Source organism: Symphodus melops, assembly GCF_947650265.1.
Source record: "Symphodus melops genome assembly, chromosome: 4".
Lineage (NCBI taxonomy): Eukaryota > Metazoa > Chordata > Actinopteri > Labriformes > Labridae > Symphodus > Symphodus melops.
The window spans coordinates 27,393,197-27,411,444 of record NC_136694.1 but is presented as its reverse complement, the minus strand read 5'-3'; the positions used below and the strand labels follow the sequence as shown (position 1 = coordinate 27,411,444).

At 41.6% G+C, this 18,248-nt stretch overlaps 1 protein-coding gene across 5 annotated transcripts in view; it reads right to left on the bottom strand.

The window, feature by feature from the left end:
- The window catches only part of ephb2b (eph receptor B2b), a 152,207-nt gene that overhangs the window by 11,560 nt on the left and 122,399 nt on the right, over positions 1–18,248 (bottom strand). Inside the window, exons 6-12 of one of the 5 annotated variants that reach the window (XM_079341947.1) lie at positions 13,994–14,118; positions 12,268–12,430; positions 9,272–9,380; positions 8,105–8,203; positions 7,425–7,492; positions 5,046–5,168; positions 4,638–4,885 (exon numbers count right to left, since the gene is read on the bottom strand). In XM_079341947.1, the coding sequence (XP_079198073.1) occupies positions 4,638–4,885; positions 5,046–5,168; positions 7,425–7,492; positions 8,105–8,203; positions 9,272–9,380; positions 12,268–12,430; positions 13,994–14,118 (935 nt within the window). The remainder of the gene's footprint in view (positions 1–4,637; positions 4,886–5,045; positions 5,169–7,424; positions 7,493–8,104; positions 8,204–9,271; positions 9,381–12,267; positions 12,431–13,993; positions 14,119–18,248) is intronic. The other 4 variants (XM_079341948.1, XM_079341949.1, XM_079341950.1 and 1 more) reach the window with 4 other exon arrangements.

The window sequence follows — 18,248 nt, the reverse complement described above, 5'->3', positions numbered from 1 at the left end:
AATAAAGACCTAGCTTTATTCGTTTGTATTAAAATAATGTTCCAGACGCCTGTTTAGCTCTGATTGACAAATACTCTCTCAATCTTTTCTTGGATGAATCCCAATCTCCAGCCTGTGTACTAAACTCCTGAAAGCTAACCTGACCTCTGATGATGAACAACAAATGTTGAGTTTTCGTTCCAATATGGCAACCGCCAAAGAAGGGCTTCAGAAGTCTGCTTCAGAAACAAGTGTGTGACGTCCAGGTTTATACACAGGCTATGGATAGGTTCCTTACATTGCATTGTTGCTACTGATGCCAGTATTAATTAAAACCTTCAATATAATCTGAAATGACATGTGGGATAAGGAAATTAATCCAAACTGACAGTCAGAACCGCTAACTGACGTGATCTTGCCCAGGTTGATTATTTTCAGAACACAGTCACGTGACAACACGTCCAATCCACGACAGGGAAGCAATGCCGGTTGTTTGGACGCATTTTGTCTTTAGGGAAGACGACACCGATTTCAAATCTTACTATTTTAGCAAAGTTGTGTTTTTCTTTAAAACTAAAATTTGTGGTTTTAATTTCAAGCGATCCTTTGATTTCAGTTTGAAATAATCATTAATTAACCACAGAATAGTTAATCAGATCTCCACTCTTTCATTAGAATACATGTCACAGCTGTAATAGATGAGCACATTTACAGTAGAGACCAGGTCAGTGAACAATGAGGGCAAAAAAACTAAAAGGAAATGGTTTAATAATTGTAATCAATGCGTGGATTTTCAAATGTAAATCAATAAAAATATTATCTTAAGAGATCTGGTTTGAGTTCAATAATGTGATCAGCAGCAGTGCGGTGCTGCAGTCTGGGTTGTATAATAGAAATGCCATTGATTTGTGGCACTGTAATAGACTGTAATTCATCGTTATTTTTCAGAGTGGAATCAGACAGGTGTCTCACGATCAGAGACACGGAGACGTCTGAGTCAGAGTCGGTGCGTGGAAGAACTTCTCCTTCCTTAAACATTCAGCCGCCCTTTCTCCAGGAGGCAGCACACAGTTCACACTGCAGCGTGAACCATCCACAGCGATCACCTCAGAGAGACAGCAACCACGTTCAGAGACTCTGACACATCAGCGGTCGTTTCCACGAGGGGCCGCAGAGCTCCACTGTTGTTTTGGACACGGCGTGCTGTCAAATGTGTTTAACAAACATCCACATACACAGAACCAGCTTCACTATGAGATCAGATTTCAAAAAGAGCTGATGCTCTGTGTCTCAGAGGGCGATGGAGGCGGGTGTGTGGTGGTGCAGGTGGGATGAAGATAAAAGCTCAGGACCTGTGTGAGCAGAGCGCAGACTGAAGCTCGGTGTTAGCTTGAACATCTAAGCTGTCAGTGTGGGTAATACACAGTTTTAAGACTGATCAAATATTGGGAAATAAACATCAATAATCACATGAATTGACACACATTCAATTATTCTGTGATTTGTACTTGTTGGTGCAAACATTTACAGTTTTCACACCAACAATCACAACTTAATATTTAATACCACATTGTCATAATATATTGTTTCTTAAACGGGGGTCTTGTACGCCGAGGGGTTCTTTTGAGAACTGCATGGAGGTACTTAAGTTTAGTTCTGCATTCTTCATAAAAAATACTGGAACACTTAATAGTTTATAAAGCTATAGAGCAACCACATTTCATACTATAAGAACATCAGTTCATTGTAATGGACGTCAGTCAAACAGTCAGCTGATTCAGGCGTTGTTGTTTGTTTGGTTTTCCTTCACGGAGAGGCGAGTGTCAGGACTTCATGATGGACGGATATCAAGTTAAAGGATTTGTAGTTTAACGCCGAAGACATACAGGAAACAATACAACAGAAGTGACAAGCGAAAGAAGAGTCGCGAAAACTCTTTCGGCATCGCAAAAGAATTTGAAAACCTCCTACATGTTTGTCCTTTTTTTTGGCTGGAGAAATTATCCAAAAGCTAAGTGAAGCCAGAACACCTTCTGTATTTTATATTTTCCAATTTTCAGGCTCTGATCAGTCATCAGTCATATGAGGCATTATATGCTATAAAAAACTATTTGGCAATAGTTAACGTGAAGTTTAAAGGATTTGCATTATTGAGAGAAGTTTGAGAACCATTTCTGTGATGCACATCCTTTTTTACTTTCGGCAAGCCCATAGCTAAATAATAGGCATAAATACATGTAGCATTCCTCTACACATAACAGCCATTATCTTTAAGTCTCATTAAATAAATAGTTAATTTCACATCTACCGAATGGAAACTAAATATAAACCCTCTTTGGCAAAGGCTCATACATCTCCAATTCCCAGAAATCAAAGGCTCTTTTCATTCATCCCATAAATGCTAATGAGCCATTAGCGATGATAAAAGCTTACTAAATAGTCGTATCAGGAAAAAAGTTTGTTTTTAGGTTCACCAACATCCCCAGACAGATGGTAAAGGGCCGTGTGACATCTCATCTCATACCCAGCCTCATTTTTTAACATCTGACATCTCATTTAAAGTCCTGCAAAGTATCTGAATTATTTATGGCGGGTTGTAAATGGGAGAGCACGACCGGTTCTCTGTAATGTCCTCCTCTGCTTAGATTATGAAAATTAAAAATCCAGTGAACTTGTGAGCGCTGCATATTTCTTGTCAGGGAGTCGGGGGGGGTTGGAGTGTGTGTGTGTGTGTGTGTGTGTGTGTGTGTGTGTGTGTGTGTGTGTGTGTGTGGGGGGGGGGGGGGGGGGGGGGTATAGAAGTGTTTGGTTCGTACAGTAAATGCATCAACATACAGTAGCGCCTCATCAGCAGAGGAGAACATGTGCAGTGAATGCAAAGTACCAACAAGAGAAACATCAGCGGCATGAGGGCCCAACACCGTCACCATAAGACTGAAGATGTAAAAAATATGAAACGTAGAGTAAACTTTTATAGCCGTTAAACTTTAAATAGGTAAGGTCTTTTACCTGCTCTTTGTCAAGCGTCTCGAGATAACACTTATTCTGAATTGGCGGTATAAAAAAAGTAAGTCGTGGTGAAGAAATCTCAGTCAGTGTTTCAGGCAGGATTGCACAAGGTGAGAACACCTTTAAGGAAGTCACACTTGGCATTAAAGCAGCGACACAGGAGGCACCGTGTGTTTTTTATTCCTGTTTATCTGGAGCAGGATTACTGCGCAGGAGTTTATACACCGTGGCAATTTTCGGGACAAATATGTGTGTACAGCTAAGATTTTGTGTGTGCAACAAGGATTTAAATCCGTGTTTGTCAGGTGTTTTAAACACTGAAGTTACCTACGCCTGCAGGATTAATCCTTTCTACATAAACATCACCGGAGTGTGAATGCACCTACACAGAGCAGCAGCAGCAGGGGGTGCAAACTGTTGTATCACCATCTATAACAGCAACCAAGTGTCAGCTGTAGTTTTAATTAATGTTACTCTCTGAGATGGCAGGAAAAAAAAGTCTTTGCAGTTTTAACTAAAATGCTGTTTGGATGAAAGCTTCTCTTCAGATTGTGACAGGTAACCAGCAGCTCTGTCAGTTTGTGGAGTTTAACAGACACTGAGAAGATAGACGAGTCCAAAACTGCAATTAAACTTTGAAGATCATCGAGTCTTTGCTTTCAGCTTATCACAGTAACAGAGCAGCGAGCTGCTTCAAGCAGTGAGGTGGATCAACATGTCGACTTGTTAAGCTAACACGTAGCGCACGCAGCTTCGGTGCGGCGCTGCCAACAAAAACTCAAAGTGTAAACAGTTCAATGTTTCAAAATGTCGTCTGATGTGATTCAGCAGAAGTCTGTTTTTTTTATCAACTTACGATACGACTAATCATGCAAAATGTTTCCAGATCATTCAATATGAATGATTCCAAATGAACCTGTCGTGTATCAGATCCTTAATTCAGAGTTTAAGATGTGAGTTTTCTGTGTTTTCTGCCAGAGAAACTGAATCCATGTTGATGATGCTTGGCAAAAATCACAGCTTCTCTCTTAATATGCAAAGACTGAATTGATGAGTGTAACTTCATGAAAGTCAAATATTTCAGATCTCTATCTTGTCAACAAGGAACTTAATGTGGAAACATGTGGGAGTGATTTACAAGCAGTTATTCTTCTGGAAATAATTGAGCATTTTTCTCTTTTAAAAAACGTTTATGCTTTAACTCTTTAACGTTTGAACCCTAAGTGTTTCTGTTGTTTGATGACTGTTGCTGCCTTTTTTGTGGAGGAACTACAAGAAGATTCAGTCTAAAATTTGTCGCTTAGTAGTTACAGAAACTAAACTTTTCTTTCAGACAGAAAAATTGTGGCCATTAATTTTTGAAGAGGGGACATTTGACAGTATAAAGCAGAAAAAAAACATAAACAGCAGAGTTAGGGCTGCTGCTAATCTCCTGCAATGCATGATGGTACATGTAGGCACAGACGTATCGACAACTCAGCTTTTTTGGTTGGTACCGATGAAATTTAAGCTATAATCATTTAATTTATGACATTTACCTTCAAAACATTTTTTTTAAATTTATTCCTTTCAAATCAAATATTTACCTTAAATTATTTTTTTTGCTAAATGAGACACGGACACAATGTAAACTACATCAGATTTCTTACTCTGAGGAAGGAGTCCAGCGATCCGTTCTCCATGAACTCAGTGACGATCATGACCGGGCTGCTCTTGGTGACCACGCCCTCCAGACGGATGACATTAGGATGGTCAAACTGACCCATGATGCTCGCCTCGCTGAGAAAGTCCCGCCTTTGCTTTTCCGTGTAGCCGGACTTTAGAGTTTTAATGGCCACAAACATCTCCCTCTTACCGGGGAGCTTCAGGTTACCGCTGCACACCTCTCCAAACTCTCCTGTGAAGGCGTTACACAGCAGGAAAAAAAAATATTAATGCAAGGTTATTAAAGAGGACAAGTAAGCAGAGTTTGTGCATGTTCTTAAAATCAACTTGTATATTTAATGGGGTTTATGGTAATATATTGCAGGCACGTTTTTGCAAGCTTTCTCCATTACCTGCACCAATGACCTGCTCAATCTTCACACAGGATATATCAATCTCCTTGGCGAACTCCCTCACGGCCTCGTTGGGGTCCTCATATGTGAACGGATCAATATAAATCTTCATTCCTGGAGTCACTTGGAAAAAAGGAAGGAGAGGCTATAATATTTAACTCTTGTGCTCACACTCACACTCGTGTGAGGGCTTCACAGTCACAAGCACATCAAAGATCAACTCTCTCTGCATTCACGCATTCCTGTGTGCTTTTAATGCATGTGTGACATTCAAGGGATGAAGGTCGAGAGATGGAGGAGGGGGTGTGGTTACGAATGCTGGTAATGCCTCGTGCCTCATTGATAATGTGCGTGGCAGTTCGGCCTGAGAGGAAAAAGGTACTCCTAGTCTTCTTAGCTGTGATAAAGGCAGGGTAATACATATATCATCTCCACTGAGTCATAGTGCCATTAACACTCAGCAGTGAAACCCAGACCCTATATCAGCATCGCCTAGCTCCACTCCAAGAAATAAATTGGCACTCCTAAGCCCTGATGCCAGGTAAATTGGCTTAAGGTGGCCTTTAAGTGTCCAGAGACTTAAGTGTCCTGAGTTTGAAATCCGATTATTCTTCTCTCACCTCCACATCAGGCCTCAGGCTGTTTTAACGGATAGTAAAATCATGTCTGGGCTGCTGCAGAGCAAGACGTGCATGCAGAAAGTCTCAAATAACCTGGAGCAGTACGCTGAAGAGACAAGATTCAGAGAGGAACAGATGGAGAGAATCTGACCGGGCAAAACGCCACCATTACCAAAATCCTACAATTTCTTCCAAGGCCGGAGTGCTGTAAGACAGATCACCCTGCTGTCATGGCAAAAACTAACAAAAAACAGGGGGAGACGTCTGGACTGTGACTGGTGTGAGGACAGGATGCATTCAGGACACTTTGACTTCTGCTTCTAAAAGCTTTGAAACACCGACTTTCACATTTTACCCCAAATCCAGAAGCAGTTCCAGAAGTTGGTCTGAGATAACAAGAGCCCCCCTGGGATGATGCTTGGCCACCCTAGCTGCTACCCCATAAACTATGAAACCCCAGTCTTCCTGATCAGTGCTGGGATTAAACCAAGTTGTTTGGCTGTGATGCAAAAAAAACAGTCTGAAAGCAGATTTGATAACATTTTAATGCCTCACATTTGGTTTTTTGGGGTATTTTTACCTTTGGCTTTTGGAGAATCATCTTCCTTTTCAGACTTTTAGGAATAAACATCGATCATTTATACATTGCAACTCTATACTTTTTTAATCAAAAAGACCTTTATGCAGGAATGTGAAATCCCAGACATACTGGGATTTATATCTGTGTGCACTTCATGTTGGCAATTTTTACATCTGAACCTAAGCTGTTTCACTGCGTTGAAATATTAATATTTTAGACCCAACTTAAAGACTGTACTTAACATTACAAGTACATACAGTGTATGTTAGTGTGCATATTTTATTTACATGCATACCTGTTGTGTAATATTTTATGATACTAATGATACCGTACATGCAAAGGCCCAACTAAAGACTGAAATTCACAATTATCAAAAGCCCTAACCTCTCAGCACAAAACATCTGTTTCTGTATGAAATGTAAATTGTGATTTTACTATCAAATAATAACAATTCCACTTGAAATCACAAGCTAGACTGCGCTTGGCATAATCAGAATGAATAGGCAAAGCTTTCACTGTATGAGTGGAATGAAGATGAAAAGGACGGTGCAGGACGGTAATTACACCATCAAATAAACACATTAGGATGGAATCAAAACTCAAGATCTGCATCTTTCAAGTGATTCAGAGAAAGATGGATTAGCTCTAATATCTTAGAAGGAGCCAGCTCGCTCTCGCAGATTTATTGCAGTATTGTAATTTAAGCTCTATGCTACTCTACTTTATGAAGAGAAAAAAAATCATTGAGAGTTTTTCATTCATTCACCAGGTCTTTGAATTTTTCAACAATGACAAATGGCTCACGTGGCATTAGCATGTTAATGGCGTTAACGTGAGTAAAGGATGACCTATTTCCACCACAATGAATGTGGTTAACGATGAAGTGTGATGATGCTCAGAATGCACACTGGAGCAGCGGTTCTGATGGGGGTAAAATCTAAGTCAACAACAGAGAAGGGGATTATTTGAAAGCGGGGGGGGGGGGGGGGGGATGAAGCGGTGCTGAAGCTGGGCCGCAGCCAAGGACACCAGTGTGCAAGGTGGTAGCCATGGAGACAGGTGTGTGAGGCATGAATGAAAGCTGTGGAGATGCCGGTGTGAGACGGTCGTCATGGAGACAGGTGTGTGCATGGTGGTGCTGGAGGAGGGTGCACGGTGGTGGGGTGCTGGGGTACTCACTGTGGCCGCTGGTGTAGTGCTGCAGTTTGTCGGTGTATTCTGAGTCCGCCCTATCGAAGCCCCGCCTCCTGGGGGAAAGACAAAGAACTCTAGCTCTGGTTCAAAGAGAGGGAGCAGGGAGGGGCAGAATCACACATCAAACACCCCCCAGGTCTACCCAGACACACCAACCGAGTGCCAACATTTTATAGAAAAAGAATTCTTCGTATTTCTAGCTACAGAAACCCTGTCTCCTTTTTTTATTTGGCAGCTGCATTGAGGTTTCAAAAGGATGAGTATATCGAAAAAAATCTCTATTTTCACTTTTTATACGCCAGAGAGGAGGGTCATTTTAAATCCCTAAGATAAGTAGGACAAGGTGGGTGCGTACATTTCAATGATTTTCCAGCTGGTGTGGGCTTTGGCTTCTGCTGAATCAATGTTAGGGCTGATATTGACTTTATCACATACACCGAGGTGTGAGCAATTCATTTTGAACAGACCTTCTTTGTCATTGTCAAGCTGAAAAAAAAGTTTTTTGTCATTTGAGAAAATAAACCATAAAATATTAGATTCAAATTTCCATATTTGGGGATACAGTTTCTTAAGGTGTCAGTGATTTAAATTAAAAAAAGAATAAACTAGGATAACTGAAAAAAACCAAAACAAACTAAATATCAATACAGTTATAAATTACATACTTTTTCTGATGGATTACTCTTTTAGAGCTGTGGTTCCCAAAGTGGGGGTCGTGACCCCCTGGTGAGCCATGAGACACTGTTATGGGGGTTGTGAGATTCCTTCCAAAAACATGTAAAAATTAAAATTAAAATTACAGCTTTGACTCATTATTGTGAACAAACTTACAAAAAAGTATTTTGTTACAGTAAATTACACTGTTATATTAGGGGTCGCGACCTGAAAAGTTTGGGAACCCCTGTCTTAGAGCATTAGCTAGGTTAGTTACCAGCTAGCTTGAGTTGATGTTAGCTCAGTGGCTTCTTGTAAATAACTTGGCAAAGATACATTCACACATATATATTTTTAAAAGTGTATTAATGTGGTTTTCAAAGAGTATTTAAAACTTTTTATTTCATAGAGAAAACTCTGAATCATACACTTCTTCATTTTGTTCTGCAGATGTTCCCGAACGATCCCACAATGCACTGCACAACCTCTGTCATTATCATGGCAGTATCCAGATGAATGCAAACAGTTGGTATACCATCAAAGACATAGAGATATAAACTTTAGGAATCTACCCAAAGAATCCATACTCAGAAATCCATCTTACACATTCTTCTGTTTAAAAAAAAAAAAAAAAAAAAAAGGATTCAGGAGCTGAGCTTCAGATTTTAATATGCGTGGGCTCAGTGGGAAACGAAAGTTTATAATGTTGGCAAAGTTACAAACATTTCAGTCTGACTGAGAGGGAACACCTGCAGAACTTTCATGATTGCAGTGCTGACTTTAAAGAATGAACTCTGCTGCTGACAGACTGGAATGTATTAAGAATGAATATCTTTAAACCCATATGGTTTATCTCCACAACACATATTTATAGTTTTAATCAAAATGACTGAGTCGAGGCCAGGTAGGTTTAACACGCAAAAGAGAAGAGAGAAGAGAGATGAAATACAAACAACAACATGAGAGCTGTGTAGAAACTGGCAATTCCAGATATTCAGCTGTTATCTTCTTATTGGAGGAAAAATAGACAAAGCATCTATTGTTTTTGAAAATTATAAAGAAAGAAAAAGAAAAAAGTTGTATGCCTCTTCTCAGAACTAATGCACGAGGGAGGAGGGTATACATCTACCCGACAGGCTCTCAGACTTTAATTAAAGAACGAGACAGGACTGACTCACCGGTTACAGACGATGATGATGACGACCACAGCGATGAGGAAGACCAAGCCAGCAGCCGCCGAGCCAATAATAAGAGGAAGCTTCTCCTGAATGCTGGTGTTGTATTCCTCTATAGAAGGAGGAAAGACATTCATAAACATGGCACACACACATGCATACAGTCACACATGCAGAGAAACATATGGGTTAGCATCTGAGCCCCTGCATATGGAGGGAGCAGTGGGTGACAGACACACGGACATACGGCCGGGTGAACCAATGACGAGCTTGGCATCGTGACGGGCTGCACGGACCATTTTCCAAAGCAACACTGAATGTGCCGCTCAGATGCCGCAGATACGGACAAATCATCTGGCAGAAAGCGTGTGAAGTGAGCACAGAGAGCATGTTTTTTGGGTGAGACCCAGACTGATGAGGCAGCCAAGAGCAAGAATCCAGCGACTGAATGGGCACAAAGAGGCCGAGCCAGATCCTTCGCTCGAGCGCTGCAAATTACACACAATCTACCGATTTCGTTTTGTTGATACAGTAGACACATTATTAGCTTCCTCACAGAACTCTGTGCTTCTGGAGATCACTGATGTGTTGTTCTACATAGAAGAGTCCATTTAAGGTTTCATTTGAGTTTGATCCTGCCAATAGAAAGCATTTACGAGTATTTATTCATGTCGTGTCCTTAACAACTGAAGACCAGACCAAAAAAATCAACCATGTTTGGTGTTTTAGCATCTGTAAAAAAAGCTTTCACTTTTACTCATGTACACTTATGCTTCATGAAATGTTAATAAAGTACTTATCAATGCCAAATATGGGCATTGAGAGTTCAACAAAATACCAAGGTACGGTAACAAGGGAGGGCGAAGCAAGCACAAAGGACACGACATGCAGGTCGAGGCTTTTTGTGTGTCATATCTGCTCGGTAGGAGGGAGGAGGAGGTGCTCGTGGGAAACGAGATAATGAGAAATACTACAAATATTAGAGTGAGACAGAAGGAGTCAGGAGAGATGAAAAAAGAAAAAAAAAAAGAGGATGACTGACAGACGTGAACTTTACAAGAGGAGTGGACCTAAACACAATAATGTCACCAATCAGCAGCTCTCTGTGGTTGAGGAATGTAGCCAATGAGAAAGAGATTTTAGTACCTCAAGTGTCCAAAAAAGACACTCTCTCTAAAGGTGAGATGTTTGCAGGATTATACAAATGAATGTTTGGGGCTCAGTCATTATCTTACTCATCTGCTTACATTTTATTTAGGCTTATAAGGGTCTGTGTGCGGCTGCTTTAAATGACAGATGGTTGCCATTCGGTTTCTTCTACGTGTCCCTCAGCTGATTGGTTGATTTACTTTATTGGCTTGGAGGATTTTAGAACCAGGATTAAAGATTATTAGACCAGTGTGTGCTTGTGTTTTATAACCAAAGGATGTATTGATTAATGCATGATATTTGTGGTCTGTGGTCTGCTACCTGTGTGGAACTTTATGATACTGTCTTTAAAAAATAAATGTTGTCTCCCAAAGGGAACTTTCCTGCTACAGTTAGGTTAAATAAATAAATAATGTGAGGAAGATTCAACCTCGGAGGTGTCCGCTGTCTGTCTCAATATCGCCACTTCTGACTCCAAAAAACCAAAAGCTTCAAAACTAAAAATCCACAAACAAATGTGCTCACTTCTTATACTATGTGTTTGAGGTGCAGTCACTCCCTGCTAAGTGCTAAGGCTAACTCTTTAACTCAGTAGAGATCCAAACAGAGCAGCCATGAGTCATGAATCTTGATTTCTTTTCGAAAATAGATTCACAATCAAGAATCTAAATTGAATTAAGAGACACCCAAAGATTCCCAGCACTACAATGTGTCTACAGTATGGACTTATTTTCTGACATCAGCTGGACTACGGGGCCTTGATTGTGCTCTGCTGGTTTACTGCATGGATGTGTCTTTGTTTGGTTTCGAGCCCTGAGGCACAGCATCCAGGAATATTGAGTTTACAGTCATAAAGCTTCCAAAAGGGAAAAAGGAGAACTCAGTGCAGTACACGTTTTTTATATTGATACCAGAGGAAAGTGGATGTAAACATGAAAAAAAAAGACAACAAACAATCCAGATGTCAAAAAATCGGAGAATGATTCAAAGTGATAACATTGAAGCGATTTCTTTCACTTCCTGAGGGGGGAATCATTTTCCTTTTCTTCAGTGTCTCTTTTGTGATTTACTCTGCCGATTGTTTAAACTGTGGTAATCAGTGTCATCTTTCAGGGAAAAACAACGCTGTGGCTGCATTGGTACATTTCTGAAAATCATTTTAAACGGATCTCCTGTTCTTTCAAAAAAATAAATATTTCCCTGATAAAACCTGGACGCACCGGGCCTGGTGCACGCTCAGTTTACCGAATATTTACTTTTCTACGTCAGCTTTGATATATCTCTGGTGCTGCGACCTGTGCGTGTGGCAGACTCATGGATGTTTGCTCCAGAGTTCAGACTAATGACGGCCCCGGGGCAGAGCAGGCTGAAGGAAATGAGATGTTCAGAGGGGAAAACACCAGGATTTAACCTTCATGACTGATGTTTACTGAACGTTCCTCCTTCTCCCAGTCGTCTCAGGGAACAACTTTGACCTCATCCTGCAAGTCTTACTGCACGGTGGTAAATGGCAAATGTTGTGTTGGAGTGTGTTTACTTTAAGAGGATGAGAGGTATAAACCACATAAAGAAGAGAAATATTGGGTTTGGAAATAAGAATAATGAGATAATTATAGGAGTGTAAATGTTCGGGATGTTTTCCTCAGACATTATGGCAGGACAAATATCATTTCAAGCCACACTAATCTGCTTTGGAAGTACTTGGTCTGTTTACTTCACAACATGATTCCCTTTCACTCCTGCAGCTGTCTGAATGTATATTACACTACATGGTGTGCTGCTGCATGGGGGGGGGGGGGGGGGGGGATTACAGGCCTGCGTGCTTTGCTGAGCATTGGCTGAATTCTCACCCTCAGTCATGGTCTGGAAGTACAGTTTGCCGCTGTAGCGTCCAAAGCCGGCGACGGTGCGGGCCCGGACCTGGAACACGTAGATGCTGCCTGATTTGAGGCCACGGATGACCACCGTGTTGGTCTGGCTCCTGATGACGGTGGCGTTCATTTCGGGCTGGTCCTGGGAGAAGAGAAAAAAACATGTTCAAATTGTGACAAACAAGTAATGTATTTATATCAAAATAGAAATCCTAACTATTAAGGAATGAAATGTGAATTATTTCTTTTGTTTCCCTGTCCAGGACCCTCCATTTTTAAATGATGATTTTAAATGATGTTCACAGTTTGATTTGAAGTGATTTGATTAAATCAATGACATCGACAGTATCGTGCAAATTCTCTCTGTGGACATGTTGACATGTTATTTTTGTGCACAGACTATCACGCAGTGTGTTCTTATGGTCTGGTATTAACATATCATTATTAGAAGTTTTTAGAGGCCCAGGAGGCCTTGTCCCCAGGTCACATGGGGACACAATCAGGCTCATCCTTTTCTGCTCTTTGAACAGTAACTGCACTATGACGCACAGTTTTCTATAGGTCAACAAGATTATACATTTTCAGTTCAGATTTGATTTGATTTGCTCATTTCAGTGAATAATTTCAACACAATAAAAGAACATGAAATATTTGCACTAAATGTCTCGTGACTATGCACAAAATGTACCAAACGTGCATCTCAAAACCTTGTCTTTTTGGCCCAGGAAAGCAGCAGTGACACTAATCCCTGCTGTTATTATGCAAACACGCACAAGAACACACAACAACAATACAACAAATCCGAATGATGTTCCCTTCCAGAAGACATCAGAATGTTTGATTGAGCTACAGGACTTGAAAGAGGCCAACCTCCGGCAGCTGCGGTTCAGAAGGTAGATATGGTGGCAGTTTGGGGTCAGGCGGCTTCTCTGAGCCTTCTGATGATCAGAGCTGCCATTCTCTGCTCCTCTTCGGCACGCTGACAGCTCTGAGAGCGGAGAGACTGGGACTCTTTTAGCTGCTCCCTTCCACCCGCTGCTCGGCGCTCACTTCTGAGCCGCAGCAGGGGCCCGTACTATTGTTATGACAGCTCTCTGCAGCGGTGTCAGAGATGGGAATTATACTCTAAAGCGGAGCTGCTCTGCATGTTGACGAACGCTGACAAATGCTGTGTGTTTTTTTTTTTTTTATTATGTACGTGCACACGTTTACATCCGTTTGATTGTGACATTGAATTCTGAGAATGGGTATGTGCATGTAAGTGATTATTGTGTTTGAATATGTGTCTGCATGTGTTCTTGTGAGAAACTATGCTGATCCGGTGAAGCTCGACCCCTGAATAACTATTTTTACAGCAGCCGGCGCTCAATTGTTGCAACCACAAGTCTGTGTGCATCAATCCCCAGCGGGCCTGCTGCAGGGCTGAGCGCGGTTTCCTTTCCCAGTGACTGACCGTGATTATAATTGGAAGAGAATGAGCAGAAGTTCTGAGCAGTGTTCAGAAGCTCGGTCTGCATGCCTCCTAGGATGTGCTGTTATGCAAAGGAGCGTGAGGAGATATTCTGAATTGTAATGTAAGACTGTGCACAAGAGTCAGGTTATAGTATATACTGCACTGAATTGACTCAGATGTACATGAAGGAAGAGAAATGGAGCCGATGTGAGCGTGCATCAGTGCGGGTTTGGAGGATTAATGCGTTTATACCTTCTCATAATACTGCAGCTCATAGTCCAGTATGACTCCATTAGGCTGGTCGGGCTGGGACCAGGAGAGGGTGATGCTGTCCACAGTGCGGCTGACCTGGTGCATTATGGAAACAGTCGATGGAGCTGTGAGGAGACAAAGACAGTGTGTTAAGGATGAGGCTAAAATCAATCACTCCCCACTTCACAGTCACGCACGCGGGCTTTTTACAGCATCTTTAATCTCTCAGCCAGACAGCAGGTTCTGCAAAGGTGTGATGCTATAAAATCTATGTAATATACTGCAGACTGCTTTTAGAGAGTCATGCATCACAAGTTGGCAAGTTACAACACTGGGCTTAACCACAAGAGCGGCCCCTGGGGACTTCCCGGTATCCACTGTGATGTAGTAGTGATTAATTCGGGCTTGTCGTGCTGCTCATAACAGCCCACCTTCTTCGAATGAGTCTTACAAACAACATTTAACCCTGTATTACATGACAAAATCCAGTTACACTATAAAATACAAAAATCCTGATCTGGCTGTTAAAAACACGTTTTTTTGTATCCCAGAGCCGAATTTCTTTTCTTGATTTTTTTAGATATCAATGCATATGTAAAACTTTTTTGTTTTTTTTTCTGCACAACCAATTGCACATTTATTTACTTTTTCCAGACACTTGTTCAATTCAAAGTTTAAAGCCGTTTTCACACATGCACTCCTGAGGGATCGCCCTTGGAAACTTTCTGATCGGGTTGTTCGTACATGCATCTCACAGTGGGAAACTCAGCCTATTGGAGGGGAAGGGGGGGGGGGGAGCCATGGAGTTTCCTGAGGCAAGACATGACGTAAAAAAAGAGAGGATGAAGCAACAGAGCGGCTTCATGAAGATATGATGAGAAAACTTGCCTTTATATCAATGCTGTGGGAAGTTTGACCCAATCATACAATCAACTTAAGAGTGGAGAAGAACAAACTGGTAAACAGAAAACACACTCCAGCTGTTTTATTACGCGCAGAGATCCAAGCTATCGCGTGCACACATATGATGGACGTGCATCCATCGCGGTGAAAAAACCACACTGCCGCCTCCCACGAGCTCAAGGTGAATTCTCCTGCTGTGTTCTCAGCTCGATCAGACTTCAGATGAAGGAGGCTGGCGGAAGAAAGTCCAGGTGACGTGAAAACTTTGGCTGCTTGTGTTCACACACGCAGCACGCGTTTTTTCAGAAGGTGTGAACAAGGCTTAAGATTACGTGACTTTAAGAAAATCATTTAAAATTGGAGAGTCCTGGGCAGGGAAACAAAGATGACTTCAACACCTCTTTGTAATTGTCAAGTCAACCTTTTTACAGACTTGAAAAACTCGGTTAAGTACGCCATGCCCTTCAAAGGCAACTGGTGAAAGTAACCTTTCAAAAGCAACAGTAAACATTTAACAACACAGCTGTTTGCCTCTTTGCCTTTGACTTTCTTAATAAGGGGCTCAACAGTACTACACTTTTTGCCAGCTGTATTTTAGAAGGATTTGGCAGCAGAAAGTACAAACGCATACTCTCCTAAATGAAAACCACTTAAAGATGATGCAAACTGTGAGGGATGATTTAAAGCCGATTGAGAAGATTTGTTTGAGATATTTGGCAAATAGACACGTTTTCTGTGGAAAGTTGTTTTTAATGTTATTTCTTTTTTTCCTTTTTTCACCTAAGGAAGTGAAATAAATTTCAGCCCATTGCCTAATTTTATTCAGATATTCTCAGGCAAAGAAAATGTTCAGAATCAGTATTTAATGACTTGTACATCCTGGGTGGCCCACTATAGTCTTGCATTTCCTGGTGATTGAAAACTTTGCTCATTCTTTTTAGCACAACCAAGAGGGCAGGGGGGCGTGATCACCCTGAGTCCTCCAACAACCATTAAGATTAGTTCAGGGTGCCGCGGGTCAGCGTAAAGCTAAGAGGGCTGAAGATACAAAGCTCCGTCTGGGGATCCCAGCAGGGCCTGCAGGCCTCTCTGTATGTGTGAAAGGGTTGGCTGCTTTGGGAGTAAGAGAGAGGGAGGGGTGCGGGGCGAGATTTATGGACACCGAGGCCCCACGCTCATCCCCTGCAGGCCCGTGCGGCACACACACGCAGCGCTCAGCCAGCAGCACAGTGGCTCCCCTGAGTCCCTGCAATAAAGAGGGAAGTCTCTGCAGCGGCACGCGTTCTCCACCGAAAAATCCACCGGCTGGGAAACTACAACTGACACGCCTCCATGATCTAAGAATAAAAGACTGCATGTAAATCACGAGTATGTCCAAATGGAACAATAATATCACACATTTGAGTCACGAAACAACAGCTTCTCATTTAGTGAAAGGCTGAGCATTTCCAAATCATGTGTTGGAATATCTTCATGAACTCACTGCTAATTATCAAAGTCTGTGCATGTACTAAGATCAAAAAAAAAAAAAAAAACAACAATAATTCCATGTCCATCTTAGCATTAACCAAGCTCTTATGATTATTACTGACAGTAAACTTCACTGTCCTCACAATAATAGAAAACAGCGAAGAGGGAATTGTTTTATGCTTTTATTACATTTCTGACACATTTCATTACACAATATAAAACTCCTATTATCCAGATAATTGAGAGTTGTACATTTGATATCAGTTTTTTTCCCCCCATAAAAACATTTAAGATAGAGAACATATGTTTTCCACTCTTCTATGGTTATGCATGAAAACATTTTCCCTCTTTGTAAACCAAAAGGTATGACTATGGTAATATGATTATGGTTTATTTCTCAGGTCTAAAAATTCTCATTTGCCCCCCCTTCACTCCGACCATTTATTCTACTCAAGTTGTTTTTTTTCTGCCTTTGCTAAATCCATCCTGGAGCAGGAATAAAATATTGTCTGCAAGTGACCACAGTGAGTCAGAGCCGCTGATAAAAAAACTCCCTTTAATCCCCTTACTCATTCTCATCAGCTAATCAGCCATCCCTCCGTGCCCTCCGACCCCAACAGAAGCATCCATCTGAGGCAACAAATTACGATGTCTCGTATAATCTGTGCTATAGCGGCGGGGCCGAGTATGTCCTCATGCGCTGCTGCCAGGAGATAATAAATAGAGGTTCTGTATTTCATCTCAGCGAAGCACTTACACCATGATGGCCTGTGACTCTGCCGTGTACATACATCATGCCTCCTTCCTGCAGCCGGAGGTACGTGTAATGTACAGGCAGCAGTCACAGGAATCTCCTCCATCTCTCTGTACTCTCTAGTTTGTTTGCAGTCACAAGACGACAGCCTAATAAGGCAAACAGTTCCTGTAAAGGGAGCTCACGAGTATCCCATTACGGATGTACATATATTCAAGACTGCCACATGGCCTTTTCCTGCATAGCATTTCCATTAAAACACGGCACAGCCATGCCCAGTAACCTGATCCGGGGCCGCGGAAACAAAGGCAGCTCATGTATTCATGTACAAAGGATGGACGCATGCCAACATGAAAAGCTGTTGGAGGAGAACTCTTGCGGTTTTTCTTCTGCTAAAGGACGACTTCCAGACAGCGGGGTGGCCGTCGCCATGTCTGAGCGCGAGAAAACGACGAGGGGTTTGGTGTTACAGAAAAACAAACTGAGATTAAATTAGAGGAAGGAATTTAAAGCGAGGACATTAGTGTGTAAAAAAAAAAAAACCTAAAGTGTTGAAACATTGAGGTCGTGGATAAAGCAGCAATCCAGCTGTGTTGTGTATTTGAAGTCAATTTGGTACATGCATTTCAAGCTAAGCTGACATTCCACCAATCGGCTGAGGAATGTAGCGGTATGCCAAGGCCTACAGCAATGACTCACATATGAAAGCCATTTTCCTTCATCTAATTTACGTACTCCAAATCTACAAGTCGCCATTGTAGTCCAAAACTCCAAAACTACCAACAACCTTTCTCTACTTCTATTGGCATCCATAATTGAAAAGGGTCGAGAAAACAAACGGTTTTCACTGTGTCAACATCGTTCACAGAGTTATGCCGCTAAATACACGTTTTAGTTGTTATAAGCCCATTTCTTGGTATTCATGGTAATTACCTTGAAGCCGGTTGGATTGCATCCCATTGAAGGCGATTAGAAATTAAAAACAAATATGGAAGAATGTTTCCCACTCGTCTGTGGAGTGAAAGCCAACCCTTCATAAACGTTGTCAAGTCCGATCTACGTCTTCAAAGGGGGTGAGCTCCACTTTCACTGGTTGCTTTATTTCAAGGTTTCCTCGATGAATTTCCT